General features: G+C 48.7%; 1 protein-coding gene across 7 annotated transcripts in view; it reads left to right on the plus strand.

The window, feature by feature from the left end:
• Positions 1-7,507, plus strand: part of TTC28 (tetratricopeptide repeat domain 28) — a 581,747-nt gene extending 574,240 nt beyond the window's left edge. For all 7 annotated transcript variants that reach the window (XM_044930639.2, XM_006054175.4, XM_006054176.4 and 4 more), the window contains 2 exons: positions 980-1,087; positions 2,146-7,507. In XM_044930639.2, the coding sequence (XP_044786574.1) occupies positions 980-1,087; positions 2,146-3,761 (1,724 nt within the window). In that variant the 3' untranslated portion in view covers positions 3,762-7,507. The remainder of the gene's footprint in view (positions 1-979; positions 1,088-2,145) is intronic.
• Positions 7,508-17,196: the final 9,689 nt, after the last annotated feature.

Raw genomic sequence — 17,196 nt, forward strand, 5'->3', positions numbered from 1 at the left:
AGACCTTCCTGTTGGTTTCAGGGTCTGTTTATTTTTGAGTTCAGAGGGGGGAATCTCCAATAGCAACCAGAATGCTGAGTTCAAGGCACCTCTATTGAGTCCAGTTCCCAGACCCAACACAGGAATTACAAGAATAAAAAAGACAGGTTTCTCATCTGGCGCTGGGGTCCTTGCTGTGGGAACACTGAGGTGAGGCGGGAAAGGGCCTGGGAGCGCCGGGCTGCTGCCGGCCCCAAGTGTCCACACTGTTTGAAGCAGAGCTCAGTGATCTGCTGGGAGGTTAAGTGAAGACGTTCTGAGCCGAGCCCCTTAGGCCCTAAGTCCTTACCTGCTGGCTGCCCCCGTCGTGGCCCCGATGAGTCTGAGTGCTGCGGCACCAGCTCGTCAGGCGGCCGCCCTGCCTTTGCTGTGCCCGCGCTGGGTCTTATTAGACTTGGGGCTGCTCCCTGGGGGCTCCGGCGGGGCAGACTGAGTCCCTGGTGGGCGCTCCAGCCCAGAGCAGATTCTGCAGCATCAGAGAAGCTCGTCTCAGAGCCCTTGGGGCAGACCGTGCCCACGCGCAGAGACACCGTCCTTGCAAAGTTCCCACCTTCTTCTGCACCAGCTTTAAATGTCCGGCTGGACAGAGGAGCCGGTGTTTGTCCTTGACAGTCTTCTTTAAGTGGACTGTCCTGCAGAAGAGTGGAGACAAGTGTCAGCGAGCCTTACTACTCCCAGCTCCTCTCTGGAGAGGGCAGGGCAGGGCAGCAGCCAGCGCTGTATGGAAGGACAGCAATCAGGGGAGCCCCCTGCATGGGTGTGAGGGGTGCAGTGCCCATGAGTCCTCGTGACTGACATTCTCTTGACCGATGTACAGGCGGGGCTTTCCGAGGGGTCTGCACAGGTTCCCCAGGACAGGGTGAGAAGCCCTAGAGTGCACATCCTTTTCAGGCCCGGGAATCTTCCTCAAAGAAGGTGTTTACGGTCTTTGTTTCTCTAGGTTTTGATCTCTGTGAGGTCGGTCAGGAGGAAGTAATCCTGAAAACCGGGAAACAAGCCAATCGACGGACCATGCACTTTGCGCTCCAGGCCTTGCTCGCGCTCTTCGGTAAGAGCGCCTCGCGGCTCCCAGGAGCTACAGGCATGGCCCTGGGTGTGGTTTGGGAAGGGGAAGAATTAAGTGAGTGAATGTCTGCTCTATGTCAGGGAACATTCAAAAAACAAGCTCCCTGTTCTGCTGGACCTCAGCTTATGGTGTGCACACGTACAATATATGTCAGACGAGGAGATTAAGGGACGAGGACGTGCAGGTGGCATCGGAGAAGAGGCGCCGCGGGAGGGGCGGCGCCCAGAGCTGGCCTGCAGGGCGGTTTTCAGACCCTGGGGCAAGCCTGCCCCCCTAAAGGGGCAGAATGAGGCTGAATGCGGGCGCTGATGGTGTCAAGGCTTGACGGCAACCGGCAAAGCCTGCTGACAAACGTGCTCAGAGAGGGGTCAGAGGTGACAGCTGCCAGGCTGGGCTGCCTTCGCCGAGACGGTGAAGGTGGCAGGACTGGTCTGTGCTCCCTCTTGGACATGTTCGTAGGCAGCTGGTCAGACGAGTCCAGAGTGGAGACACTGACGTGCCCACAGGGCTCAGGCGAACAGGACTGTCCTGTGGGCCCTCCTGGGGTCAAGGTCACAGACGAGGCAGGGCCGGGGAAGGTTCCCAAGATCACACCAAGAGCCAGGTGTGATCTGTGCAGAAGCGGGCAGTGAATGCCAAGTTTGGCGGTGACCACTGGTGACCTTTACATGAGCTGGGGAGACAGAAGCCTGCCTGGAGTGGGTTCTGAGCAGGCGGGACGAGGGTGCTGGGATGTGGAGTGATGCAGCCGCAGCTGGAAGGGACGGCGGGTGAGGGTTCAGGCAGGGGCGCCACCGAGCGGGGCATGGCCGCGGGGCCTCGGGAGATAGGGAGCAAGTGGGGGTGGGCCTGCTGGCGGGTCTGCAGCACCGGGGCCCCTCCTGTTTCTGTCCCCAGCGTGAGACTTACCTTTTCCCACAGGACTGTTTTCCAGGCTTGGGACAAATTCAGGTTGTGTATAACTCTAGCTTCTATGCATATGAGGATGCTTGTGAAAGAAGTCAGCACCACAGAATTCTAACTGTGCTCCTTTGTCGTAGATTCCACCGAGCTGCCCAAGCGCCTCAGCCTGGACAGCTCGTCCTCCCTGGAGTCGCTGGCCTCGGCCCAGTCTGTCTCCAACGCTCTGCCCCTGGGCTACCAGCACCCTCCTTTCTCCCCGACTGGGGCAGAGAGCATAGCCTCAGACGCCATCTCTGTGTACAGCCTGAGCTCCATCGCCTCCTCCATGAGCTTCGTCTCCAAGCCTGATGGGGGGTCAGAAGGTGCGGTCCCTCGGGGACGGCAGGACTACGAGCGGTCCAAGAACACCTACCCACCGCGCGCCGCCCTGCCCCGGAGCCCGCTGTCCCCGCCCGCCCGCCCTGCAGGCGCCAAGGACGAGGAGGAGTACGAGGGGTTCTCCATCATTAGCACGGAGCCCTTGGCAGCCTCCCAGGAGGACCCACCGACGGGCTTCTCACCCGACCACAAGCAGTCCCGCGTGGGGACAGCAGGCGGCGTCAAAGTCTCGGTGAGCTCAAGCACTCCAAACTCTCCTGTTAAAATGACTCTGATTCCCAGCCCAAACTCACCCTTCCAGAAAGTTGGAAAACTAGCAAGTTCAGATACGGGAGAATCAGACCAGTCGAGCACAGAAACAGATAGTACCGTGAAGTCCCAAGAAGAAAGTAACTCGAAGCTTGACCCTCAAGAGCTGGCGCAGAAGATTCTCGAGGAGACACAAAGCCATCTCATGGCAGTGGAGCGTCTTCAGAGGGGTGGCGGTCAGGGCGCCAGTTCTGAAGATGGCGTCTCTGTGCCCAACAGCGCTGCCGTCTTCCGAGCATCCGAAACCAGCGCCTTCAGCAGGCCCGCCCTCTCCCACCAGAAGAGCCAGACGTCGTCGTCGCCAGTCACCATCAAACCAAAGCCCCCAGCCAGGAGCTCCTCCCTCCCCAAGGTGAGCTCGGGGCACAGCAGCCCCACCGCCTCCGAGGCATCCGCCAAAGACAGCCCGAGCCAGCACAGCGGCCGGCCGTCGCCCGGCTCCGACTCGCAGACCTCCCTGAGTGACCAGCCTCTCTTCAAGCTGAAGTACCCCAGCTCCCCCTACAGCGCTCACATCTCCAAATCTCCAAGGAACATGTCCCCCAGCTCAGGCCACCCGTCTCCCGCGGGAAGCGCACCGTCCCCGGCTCTCTCCTACTCCTCGGCGGGCTCCGCGCGGTCCAGCCCCGCCGACCACCCCGACCTCGACAAGCTGAAGATGGCGGCCATCGACGAGAAGGTGCAGGCCGTCCACAACCTGAAGATGTTCTGGCAGAGCACACCCCAGCACTCCACGGGACCAATGAAAATACTCCGGGGGGCCCCTGGAACCATGACTTCCAAGAGAGATGTCCTCAGCCTATTAAATTTGTCACCTCGGCACAACAAGAAGGAGGAGGGCGCAGACAAGCTGGAACTCAAGGAGCTGTCTTTGCAGCGACGTGGAGAAACACCCCCCAAAGCCCCGCCCAACGGACACTGGCACACGGAGACCACCTCGCTGAGCACGCTGCCGCTGCCCGCCCGCCCACCTGCCCCGGCTCCCACGCGCCCTCTGAGACTTCCTTCTGGAAACGGCTACAAGTTTCTGTCCCCAGGAAGATTTTTTCCTTCCTCTAAATGCTAAAGCATCTTCTGTGCCCACCGACAGCAACCCGGAGCGCAGCGGCCCAGCCGGGCTCTCCGCACTCACTCGGCTGCCCTGCATGCGCCGCCCGCCCAGACGCCCCGCCCGCTGGTGGCCCCCGGGGACTCTGGGCAGATTCACCAAAAGCCAGGACTAATGTGGAGCTGGTACAGGATGTGCACGGAATTTTCTACACACGTCACCAAATGTTTACCTGTGAGCTCCCTCTTCTCCTCATCTTTGATGCGATTCAACAGGACTTTTGTACAAAAATGGTCAAGGTTCTGGGGCGGGGGAGGAGAGGGAGTACCTATTTTGCTAAGAGGTATATATGCAGTACCTTTATACACAGAATACAGAGCTTTTGTAAGGCTTTCAGGTGCTGGTTGGGGGTGGGATGTATAAAATCTAAGTTGAATTCTACATGAAAGTGTTGTTATAAACTTGCCAAAAAACAGGATACCGGTTTTAAAAATGCCAATGATTTGTAATTAAATTGTAGCAATTCTGGTCTCACGGTACTGTAACATCATAGAACCGATGCAATAATTCACCTGGAAATAGTGCTTCCGTCCTGAACTCTGCTCTCCTGAGCTCTACAAATGTCCTTGGAGCCCCATGGTCAACCAAACTTGAAAATTTTTGTAACTCCTATCCAGGCATTTTAGAACTATGCAATTGTGATTTAAAATGCAACTTTGTGCTTTTAAAACATTACTGACCTTTTTTGTACATGGATAAACAACTTGGTTTTGTTATCAATAGTACTTTGCATTTATAGCTATTATTTTTAAAAGCTCAAAAAGTTTTTTAAAACGTCAAATTTTGAATAGTCATCAATAAGTAATTATCAAATTTTGGGGGGGGGGGGAGTTTGAAATTATTCAGTTTCCTTAGAAGAAAAAAATAGCAAAAAAAAAAAAAAACAAACTCATGGCTAACTAGATTTAACCAGAATCTAGCCTTCCAGCTCCTATCCCTTTACTTCCTGCTTAATTTTAATTATCTTTTCCCAACTCCAGGCTTCAAACACCCCTCCTATCTACATCTGCTGCCAGGTTCCCACCGTCCCAGCACCTCCCACCTGTGAACTGCATGTGACCCCTGTCTTGGTGTGACCGGTGCCCCTGGCTCCTGTGGTCTGAGGACAGACCCTTACTGTCCACGGCCTCAGAAGCAGGGCCCTCTGCTGGGATATGTACCTCTGAGTTACTGCTCAACAGGGAGAGAGGGTCTTAAATGTGTTGTCATAGGGGGAAAAAAAAGAAAAGAGGGACTCTTTCTCCAGCTATGATGGTTCCCTGATACTGCCGCCAGCCAGGATGAGACAAAAGAACAGTCTAGTAGGGGTAACCATTAACTTATTTTATAAGGAAAGGAAATGCTGAAAATCATGTCAGTGCCAAGTGCAGTTGGAGAACATAAGCCACTTTTAGGTAATTCTCAAGTGGAAATCCTACTTACTACCTCCTCACTGTGAAGGTCCATCCCACGAAGGCAGCAGCCTCTCGTCCTGGGACACCAGCCACGGGGAGAGGACAGCGGGGCCTGGCAGCAGCCTCACGACGACACCCGGCGGGGTTAACCTCGGGGAGGCCTCATTTGATTCACACACACTGACCACCTGTCTATTAGTCCTCACTGTTCTCTGCAAAGAGGGAAAGATAATATATACTCAATCTCTCTTACTCTCCTGAGCTGCATCATAGAAACTTTTTGTGTTTAACCCAACAGCCATGTTGACAAAAGCAAGGAAGTCCCTCCCATCCTAACCCCGATCCCAACACTGGAAGAGAAATACTTTTATCAAGAAGCAAGCAACTATGAGGCTGTCTTTATGTCTTTTGTAAATGATAATAAAAGTACCAATGTAGCAAATGAAAGCCAAGCTTATAGCACTGTGCATTTAGATAGCAAAATCAGGTTCTCAATAACAAGAAACAAACCTCAAAAGTGAATTTCTGAATCCGCACACATGTAGACAGTTAGGCTCGTCCTTTCTCAGCACCTCTCAGCCTCTTTCCCAAGTGCCAAGGAGCCCCGGAGGAAAGGCCGGTCTGTGCTCCGGCCCCGGGTGCCCACCTCCAGCACAGCCCCCTACCACCCGGACCGCTTCTCCTGGTTACCAAGCCAGCTGGAAGGACTCATGGGCTCCGGCCCCGGGTGCCCACCTCCAGCACAGCCCCCTACCACCCAGACCACTTCTTCTGGTTACCAAGCCAGCTAGGAGGACTCGTGGACCCTGATTTGGCTTTAGTCTAAGTACATTTGTTGTTGTAGGTTTCATGTTCAAAAGCCAAATGGAATATATGATTTTTTTTGGGGGGGGGTCCTGGATATAAGCTTCAATGAAGGAAAGCAAAGATGATAAAATCAAGACCAATTGCCACTTCTTTCTGTTTACTGTCAGTCTTGGTGTTTTCTATTCAAGTGAAACGGATGTAAAATCCAAGTGAATTTTTTAGACTTCCCTGAAAAAAGGATGCACTTAAAAATTATGTGAGATTGTAAAATTTGCAGATTTCTTTGTACAGATCAGGGGTTGGCAAATGACCTCCAGGCTAAATCTGGTCAGAGGCCTGGATTTTTACAGCCAAGAGCTAGCAATGGATTTTACATTTTAAAATATTTATATAAGTATCTACATAATATTGTGATTTTTACCTCTTGGTCCACAGAGCCTCTTATGAAAACGTTTTGCTGACTCCTGGTCCACATGGCAGAAAACACCTGGCTCACGTTCTGTTTCTAGGCTCGGAAAGCGGACGTCAGGCTGTGGACAGACTGACGGGGTGTGTGGGAACCCGAGCCCTGTGGAGGGGAGGGACGGGCCCTGGAGGAGTCCTTGGCTCCCTGCCCCACGTGGAAGGGGTCGCTGGGTCACTGTATGCAGACAGCATTGGACAGGACTTCTTTTTCAGCTCAGGAAACTGGAACCCCTGCCCCTGCTCCATCAGACGCAAATACGCAGGCAATAAAACCTCCCTCTCCTACAAACCCTGGCAGTAGATCTTACTTCTCACCAGTGGGCCATGCAGGCAGGTCTGCACACTTCACTCATCTTAAGAGTCCATTTACCAAGACACAGTGAGCCACTCAAGCTTGCGTTCTGATGCGTGTAGAGAAACGAGAATGTTCTCGCCTCCACCCACTCCCAACAGTCCCCAGCCCACACGCTGCCGTACATGCGTCCATATCTGCCCGGCTGCCCAGGGGAGGCCGGCAGGTGGTCGCCGCCGCGGGTGCCCAGCAGTCCCTGTCCCGCATCCCAGCCACAAGGAGAACCGCCACTTCGCTAGTTTCAGCTCAGGCTGGGAAAAAAACCACCACACGATAATCGGGCTTGCTTTTAGTCAGTAGGCAGAATGTGAAAACTGTGTAATTTTCATCACATATTTTGTTCTTTTACCTAAAAGAACTTGTACATGTGCTTTGTGAACTGGGCCCCCATCTGTGCCAGGTCCTCCAGAGATGCCGCGTGGAAGGACACACGTGGCCACGTCTCCCTGCGCACATGCCTTCCCCACGTGGCACTCATGCCCCTGTATGCAGTGTTAGCCACCCTTGGCCTATGTGGACTTTTTTTTTTTTTTTTGTAAATGACAGTTTCCAGATGGCATTAAACTTTTTATATTATGAAATTTACCATGTAAAAAGAACTTGGTATTTTTATTGAGATTGCTAAGGCACTTGGCCTTCCTTTGTGACTTCCGTGTCTATTAAAGCATGAGTTCCCTTGGTTTTAAGTGCCATATCTGAGTCACTTTCTTTGCGTGTTCCACACTTTCTAGGTTTCTCTGCAGTACCCATGGGATCGTGGCATTAATGAACACAGACTGCTGTCTGGAGTTTGTCCTTATGAATATACTTCTGTCTCATGTTTGCCAGTGCACAGCAGAGGTGGCCTTCTGCATCCAAACAGAGGCCTCCGGTGCCACCATGGGAGCTTCTGGGGTTTACTTCTATCAATGACAGAGGAGTTTCTTCTCTGTTCTGTTCAAGACTGGAAGTTTGCACAGCAGACCACAATCTTTTTCACCCGATAAAGTAAAATATAAACTTATTTTTAGTTCTGCTTACATGCTACTTTCAGGAAATACATAAATTACTAATAGCTTAAAATTAAAATTGATTTTAAATTTCATGAAAATTAGTGGGTGCAGTGCAAGTGGCATTTTTAGAGAAAATTTACAGACCTAAATATTTATTTTCAAGGTTAATTTTAAACGTGTAACTGTTTAAAGCCCAGCCAGTGAGGCAGGATGCTCTGAGCAGCCAGGGCTGTGGCACAAGCGTGCACTGGCCTGTCGGGAAGGAAGGCGCCACTGAGCACGCGAATGACGTTAGCACAACAACAAACCCAGAGAGTAAAGGGAGGGAATCACACAGAAACTCACAGAAGACAGTACAGAAGAGCACGGAAAACTTTGCCAAGAAAGAAAAATATACCAATTTCTGTGAAGGTTGATCACGTGTGTGTGTGTTGCACATGTATGTGTGAGACAGAAAAGGAAAAGTGGGTACAGCTAAAGTTGCAGCAGAAATTAGTCAGAAACTACTATGAATACTTTTATGCCAAAATATGTGAAAATGCAAGATAACCCCGGGATGTTTTAGGCATTCGTATTTACACAGTTGAGGGGCCCTAAATGCAGGGGATGGTGGGCCTCAGACACAGGCTGGTGAGCATGTGACTTCAAAGTGCTGTGCACACAGCTCCTTGTTCACACACAACTGTTTCATAAGGAATTGAAGAATGTGTGAAAAGTGTTCTCAGCAACTACCCAACAAAAATTATCTTACATAAACTTTTAGAAAAAATACTAAAAACTCTGGTGCACAAAGGGAAAGAAAACTTGAAACCAGAGCCCAAGAAATTAAAACGGTGTCTGTAACTCCTTGCCCTTTATCCAGCTCTCCAAAACATACAGACCCAGAAGGTTTTACATATATTTTACTAAACTTTCAGGGACCGGTGGTACTCTGTATTTTCAAATGGCTTGAGAAAATATAAAAATAAGATATTAAAATCACTCCACGACGGTATTCTTAATTCTAAGATCAATAGATAGTATAAGAAAAAGTATAGGCCCATTTAATATATGAACCTGGACATGAAAATCTGAAATAAAACAATGACTGTTAAATTCCTGTGCCTTTAAAACTAGGAAGAAGTGAAGTCGCTCGGTCGTGTCTGTGACCCCATGACCTGTATGGCCTGCCAGGCTCCTCTGTCCATGGGATTTTCCATGTAAGAATACTAGAGTGGGTTGCCATTTCCTTCTCCATTAAAACCAGGAAAACGTAGATTGAAAGTGCATCTACGTGTCAGTCACTGGATCTTGCGTTGCTGATGAACACACACGTGGTATTCCCAAGGGCAGAGCTCTGCCCCAAGCGGTGTATCTATAAACACACCCACACACGGAAAAGTGATCAGCACTAAACCATGGAGCGCATCACCACTCTTGAGAACTGGGGTGCCGCCGAGGTCTAAGGTTTACCCTGTGACCACACAAGAAAGCAGGCCTGAGACGCTCCTGCTCCAGGGGGACTGACACAGGCCTGTCGGTGTGAGGGAACTCCACGCAGTCCAGCCATTTCTTAAGAAACTGTCACTGTTAAAGCAGAGAGTGACTCTAATAATCTGCCGAGTAGATGGAAGGATGCAAGGTTAGCACAGCGCCACGGAGGATCTTTGAGCACAGGTGTGTGGTCCTTGTTACCTTAGAAAACACGATTTATGTCATCTGTCAGAGTTGGAGAATTTGCGTGTCTAAGTTTGTTAGACGCTTCCCAGAAGGAGAGCCCGGCCCTGGGTGAGGGTCTGGTATTCATGTGCTGGGGACCTTACAGACAGCCAGCAGGACTGCTCTTAGTTCCTGAGGCTGTGCTGCACCACGCGTGGGGTTTAGTTTCCCAACCAGGGGTCGAACCTGGGCCCCCTAAGGTGGGAGCACAGAGTCTTAACCACTGGACCACCAGGGAAAGTCCAACGGCGCTGCTTTGTAATATTAGTATTCTAATGTTTCATTTATAGTCACCTTTTTTTTTTTTAAAGATTTTTGAAAATATCGTTTGGCTGCTAGGCTGTGGCACGAGGTGTCTCCCCTGCAACGTGCGGGGTCTCTCCTTGAGGCACAGGGACCCTGGAGCTGTGGTCCGTGGGCTTAGCTGCTCCCAGGCACGTGGATCTTAGTTCCTCTACCAGGAACTGAACCCGTGTCCCCGCACCGCTTGCCGGATTCTTCTGCATTTCTCCCTCCCTCGTGTCCTGCCTTGCCCTCTCACCCTCTGTGTCCTGACTTTCACCCTCCCGCCTTCTCTCTCTCTCTGGTCCTTCCTTTCTGCCTCTTTCTCCCCTTCTCTCTCTCACCCTGTCCTTCCCTCCCTTCCTCTCTGCCTCATCTCTCTCTTCTTTCCTCCCCCCACCCCCGTCTCTCTCTCTCTTGCCCTGTCTCCCTCCCTTTTTCTTTCTCTGTCTCTCACTATGGCCCTCTCTTTCTCTCCTGCCCTCCTTCCTGTCCCCGCAAGGCAGATTCTTAATCTCTGGACCACCAGGGAAGTCCCAGTTTTGTTGTTTTTCACCTGAGGAATTCTGGACAAGGGCCACAGCCTGGTGGTACCTTTTCCAATTTAAAGCCTTTCTTCAACTCTCCCAATGAGAGTGCAAGCTCACAGACTCTAACAATACTAAATAATGGCAAACAGCAGGGAACTTGACAGACTAACGCTGCATCCACTCCAGCAAATGACGCCAAAACATCTGGATCCAAATACATTAAAGGGACGTGGCATTAAGGAAACATTCTGCCTCCCAAATGAATTTGCATCCAGTCTCAAGATATTTATTAGACTTGCAGCAATTGTGCATTTGGGCCTTAGGGAATAATACGTTCTTAAACATATAGATATCTTCAATATACGTATACTAAATAAGAAGTTCTAAAATTTTAAAATAATTTTGAATCCCAGTAGCAGAGCTCACGGAGAAGGCAATGGCACCCCACTCCAGTACTCCTGCCTGGAAAATCCCATGGACGGAGGAGCTTGGTGGGCTGCAGTCCGTGGGGTCGCTGAGGGTCGGACACGACTGAGTGACTTCACTTTCACTTTTTACTTTCATGCACTGGAGAAGGAAATGGCAACCCACTCCAGTGTTCTTGCCTGGAGAATCCCAGAGATGGGAGAGCGTGGTGGGCTGCCGTCTACAGGGTCGCACAGAGTCGGACACGGCTGAAGCGACTTAGCAGCAGCAGCAGCGGAGCTCAAAGTCTGCCTTTCTAGTTAATTGGGACAGGTAAATGGGTTTGAATTCTGATCTGCCGGAAAGCATTCTGTCAAGTCTGAATTTTTTTTTCCCCCATAAATGGAAGTTACAGAAGTTTTTTTTCTGAAGTGTAGCCATTTTCTTTTTGAACGCAAAATGCAAACATAAAATTGCTATGTAATTCAGAAAAAAGAGATAGTTCCTATCTAACATTTCAAAAGTCACTGACTGACCACAAATACTTGCTGAGGGTTTGTTGTGATAAATAGACTATAGCCTCCCCCACCCCCAAAAAGCAGGAAAGTTAAAACAGATATTAAAAGTCCATAATATAAATTGTGTCCTTTCTCCTGTACTACCGCTCTCTCCTGCATTACGAACAGTCCAAACAGCGTGATGAATGAAAATGCCCATTACGGTTCCTCCCGGCCTCTGCCCTGCTAGAATGGCCCTGGCTCTGCCCAGGATGAGCCAGTGCCGAGGCGCAGGGGCTCTGAGTGGCGGCGGCAGGTGACGAGGCCTGATCAGGGCCTTGGTTGTGAATGCTGAACATGTGGTAAAAAAAGAAGCAAGTCAGAAGAGCTAGCAAACTGAAGACGGACACAAGAGCCAAGGAGTAAGATGCACACATCAAACGGGTGAATGCCCAAGTCTAAGGCCATCCAGAGAGGGGCCTCTGTGATCATGAGTGTAAATAAATAACGGAATCAATCGGAAGAGAAGCCCCAAGTCCCTTCCTACAGCTTAGGCTCATCCCACCCTCCTGGTTTTTCACGTAGTCATGTATGGATGTGAGAGTTGGACCATAAAGAAAGCTGAGCGCCGAAGAATTGATGCTTTTGAACAGTGGTGTTAGAGAAGACTCTACGGAGTCCCTTGGACTGCAAGGAGATCCAACCAGTCCGTCCTAAGGAGATCAGTCCTGAATATTCATTGGAAGGACTGCAGCTGAAGCAGAAACTCCAATACTTTGGCCTCCTGATGCGAAGAACTGACTCATTTGAAAAGACCCTGATCCTGGGAAAGATTGAGGGCAGACAAACCACTGCTGAGAAAAATGAAAGACATAAATAGAGAACGCTACTACACTGACAGGTGGAGCGCTCAGCGTTGTTAGGACGTTAGATCCCCAGAGTCCCCTAGAGCACCACAGCTGTGAGGAAGAGACATAAACAGGAGGAAGTCCTAGTCTTCTTATTAGAAACGGCCAAGAGATATTTAACATTTATTTGGAAATGCAAAGAATCCAGAAGAGTCAAAACAAACTTGAAACAAGTTGCCTTCAAAATTTACTTTACAGCTATAGTAAGTAAGTCTATGTAGTTTTGGAATATAAACAAGCAATGGACAGAGGAGAGTCCAGAAAAATATAAAGAGAAGAGAGCCCAGACATAACGGTCAACCGATTTTCAACCAAGGGTACCAAAGACACTCAACAGAGGGAAAGAATAGTATTTTCTACATATGGCAGTAAGACAACTATGTATCTTTAGAAAAATAAAACCTCAATGATTACCTCATGTCACACTCAAAAAGTAACTAAAAAAAAAAAAAAAAAGTACCTCAAGATGGGTCATAAACCTAGACAAAAAAGTTGAAATTACAAAGCTTCATTCACAGGAAAATACCTCTTGACCCCAAGTCTGGCAAAGATTTCATAAGACACAAAAAACACTAACCACCAGAAAAAACTAAATGGTGTTCTATCAAAATGAAACCCTTTTGCTCTTCAGAAGACATCACTAAGAAAATAACTAGGCAAGCACAGCCTCGAAGAAGATATTCATGAAAGTTTTTCCTAGTAACTTTACCTGCAGGCATGGCTATATCTGGAATGAATATATTGATTATCACCTGCAACTCACCAGTAAGATATCAAACACTGAAGAGGAAAGATCGAAGCAGAGACTTCACAAAGGAGACACATGAGTGCTCGACAAACACATGAAATGTGCTCAGAACCATCAGTCATCTGGGAATGCAAATTAACATCACAGTAAAAACAAAACACTTCCTACCTTTAGAGTGGCTAAGTCAGACACTGGCCACACATACCAAGGGTTGGTGCGTATCCAGAACCAAAATGATACAACCATTTACTGAAAACTGTTTAGCAGTTTCTCATAAAACCTAATACACACCCACCCAATGCTATGTCTTGTGAGAAATGAAAACAGATGCCCACAGAGAGACTCCTGCAGGAATGCCTGCCACTGCTTTCTTCACGGGCGCCCCCAAATGGGAAAACCTGAGTGGCAGGATGAAGGAGCTGAGGTCCAGACAGACAAGGGGCATGGTGCTACAGAAAGAAGGAACGAAGGGAGCAGGTGGCAATGGCAGTGAGAATCAGACACACTGCAGTGAGCAAGGAAGTCAAACACAAGCGTTCATCCTTGATGATCCCATTTATATAAAGTCCTAGAAGAGTCAAAACGAACTTACGATGACAGAAATCGAAGACGCTGCCTCTGGGAGGAAAAGGGGATCATGGGAAAGGGACAGGATGGACCGTCCTAGCGAGATGCGACTGTTCCTTGACTTGATCTTGACTGGAGTGCTGATTACATGAGTGGGTGTTGTCGAAACTTATCAAATTGTACTCTCAAAGTTTACACATCTTACTGTGCGTAAATTAAATAAAAGCCTCAGCTGACTTTTTTTTTGGGGGGGGGGGGCAGGGCTAGAAATTAACAAGGTGATTCTAAACTTTGTATGGAAATGCAGAGGAGCCAAGAATATCCAAGGCAGTCTAGGGGGGAAAAAAAAGCTTGGTAAGTTCCATGGCCAGAAAAGACGCTCCACTATAAAGCTATAATTAAGACACGTAGAACTGCACTTTGTCAGAAACCTTTCCCGTCTTTTTTTTAATTCCCTGGTTAATAGAAGTTTTTACTTTCAAATACCACACACCGATATATAGGGCATTCACATCCTAAATGCTCGAGTGTTCAGAAACTGTTGTGGTGCTTGGATGAACAAGGGAATCACATGAAAACAAAAATGCAAAGATGGAACTTTGGTGGGGGAGGGTGTAGTTCTGTGCTTTCCAGCGCCTTGCCCAGTAAGCCCTGACCTGTCTTTTTACCCCCAAAATATGTCTTCAGTAGCTACTGAATCTGCCACTCTTACAATGAGTTACCTGCATTTATTCTAAATAATCTCCTTTACTACAAACTGTATGCAAATGGTATAAGGTTTCTTATGCCCAAGCATGAAAGACGATTTTCTCAGTAGACGAGGTGGCTGCCTGTCCTAAAATCATGGCACTGATTTACATGCAGAGATCTTACCAGAACCCTCCGTGTGACTCTGTCCCAGCACTCTGGTGGCTGTGATCGGGGCCCAGGGAGGTGGTGCCCTGGCCACAGAGTCGAGCAGAGAGTGAAGGGGGGCACTGTGGGGGGGTGGTTCCCGCCCGTGGTTACTGGGTGGGGGCTGGGTGCTGGTGGCCCCCCTTCTCGAGTGCGATGCACAGGGACGCCGTGCACACGTGGCGTTTGTTTGGTGATGGTTTTTAGTTTCTTTTGTTTCTATTTGCACTTATAAAATCTACACGCATAGAACTCTAAACCTCAAAAAAACTAAGACAGTAGTATTGGTGCAAAGCTAGACAAACATGAATGAAACACAACAGAAGTCTAGAAACAGACGCATGATTTATGACACTGGTACAGTGCAGAAAGAACAGACTTTTCAATAAATGGAGGTAGTTCGATTGGATATACAGATTTTAAAAAATCAATCTTGACCTCCACAGGTCAAGTTTTGGTGGGCTATATGAAACTAAAAGGCAGAAAATCTACGGAAAATATTTAGAAGAAAACAGAAGACATTATCTCCATAACCTTAAAGTAAGAAAATGTTTCTTAAACAGGATATAAACAGTCGACAAACTGGACGATCAACTACAGAATGACTGATTATCAGACAATGGAAAACGCTGTGGCAACCGTGTGTAACAGCACAAATATTTGAAACAGAATGTTGAGCGAAAGAAGTCAGAATATATACCACGTGCTTCTGTTTTCATAAAGTTCAAAAACTAGCAAAACAAACTGATGGTGTTAAAGTTAGGACACTGGCTACTCCTGGTGCGTGCGTATCTAGATGGGTTCACTCGGGAAGGAATGGTCACGCTGTGCGATCACAGTCTGTGCACTCTCCCGTGTGTGTGTCACACATCAGTATATATAAAGTTAGAAATACCACCGACCCAGGTCTCCTCCCTAGTCGTCTTCCCTCTGAAGTCTCCTGCATCTCAGTAGAACAGCAGCTCATCCCGCAGTGCAGGACATCAGGGAGGCCACGCCCACCATGCGCCTTTCTCTCACGCCTCACACAGTTCCGCGCAAACCTGCTGGACGCCTCACCGCTGCCACCCGCTCGCTGCCCGCCAGGCCTCCTTCCTGGTCTTTCCTGCGCCCACCCTCCCTCCCCGCACTCTGTTCTCCATAACGGCAGCCACAGCAACCACTGTTGAACATACAACAGCTCACCTTACAAGTGTGCTCCAAGCCTTCTCAGCCCTCCTTCGGCCTGCGACTCCTCCGTGGTCTGGCCCAGCCGCTGCCCCGCTCCCTCCGCACAGAGGTCCAGACGCCAGCTCACGCCTCTGCACGGGCTGCTCTCCAGCGTCCTCCTGGCTTCGGCACTTGCCCCACCCAGCTTCCGCTCTCTCACCCCTCCGAGGCCGCCCCTCTATTACTGCATTATCTGCAATCATGCTCTATACCCTTTACTCCACGCTAGTTCTCATCACGGTTCTTACTATCAAATGGTAATACAAGTAGCTTGCTGCAAGGTCCATATGTTCATCAGATCATGAACTCCTTACTGCAAAATTCAGACTTAAAGAAGGTAGGGAAAACCACTAGACCATTCAGGTATAACCTACATCAAATCCTTTATGATTATACGGCATAAGTGACAAATAGATTCAAGGGACTAGATCTGATAGAGTGCCTGAAGAACCAGGGACAAAGGTTTGTGACAATGTACAGGAGGCACTGATCAAGATCATCCCCAAGAAAAAGAAATTCAAAAAGGCAAAAAGTTGGCTAAGGAGGCCTTACAAATAGCTGTGAAAAAAAGAGAAGCAAAAGGCAAAGGAGAAAAGGAAAGATACACCCATTTGAATGCAGAGTTCCAAAGAATAGCAAGGAGAGACAAGAAAGCCTACCTAAGTGATCAATGCAAAAAAAAAAAAAAAAAAAAAATAAAGGCAAACAACAGAATGGGAAAGACTACAGATCTCTCCAAGAAAATTAGATACCAAGGGAACATTTCATGCAAAGATGGGCACAATAAAGGACAGAAATGGTATGGACCTAACAGAAGCAGAAGATATTAAGAAAAGGTGGCAAGAATACACAGAAAAACTATACAAAAAATCTTCATGACCCAGATAACCATGATGGTGTGATCACTCACCTAAAGCCAGACATCCTGGAATGCGAAGTCAAGTGGGCTTCCGGAAGCATCACCATGAACAAAGCTAGTGGAGGTGATGGAATTCCAGTTGAGCTATCTCAAATCCTAAAAGATGATGCTGTGAAAGTGCTGCGTTCAATATGCCAGCAAATTCAAAAAACTCAGCAGTAGCCACAGGTCTGGAAAAGATCAGCTTTCATTCCAATCCCAAAGAAGGGCAATGCCAAAGAACGTTCAAACTACCACACACTTGCACTCATCTCACACGCTAGCAAAGAGAAAAAGTGAACTCGCTCAGTTGTGTCCGATTCTTTGGAACCCCATGGACTGTAGCCTACCAGGCTCCTCCGTCCATGGAATTCTCCAGGCAAGAGTACTGGAGTGGGCTGCCAGTTCCTTCTCCAGAGGATCTTTCCAACCCAGGGATCAAACCCGTGTCTCCTGCACTGAAGGCAGATTCTTTACTGACTGAGCTTCAGCAATACGTGAACAGTGAACTTTCAGATGTTCAAGCTGGTTTTAGAAAAGGCAGAGGAACCAGAGATCAAATTGCCAACATCTGCTGGATAATCGAAAAGCAAGCGAGTTCCAGAAAAACATCTACTTCTGCTTTATTGATTATGCCAAAGCCTTTGACTGTGTGGATCACAACAAACTGGAAAATTCTTCAAGTGATGGGAATACCAGACCACCTTACCTGCCTCCTGAAAAATCTGTATGCAGATCAAGAAGCAA

Source organism: Bubalus bubalis, chromosome 17 (assembly GCF_019923935.1).
Source record: "Bubalus bubalis isolate 160015118507 breed Murrah chromosome 17, NDDB_SH_1, whole genome shotgun sequence".
In the NCBI taxonomy this organism is placed as follows: domain Eukaryota; kingdom Metazoa; phylum Chordata; class Mammalia; order Artiodactyla; family Bovidae; genus Bubalus; species Bubalus bubalis.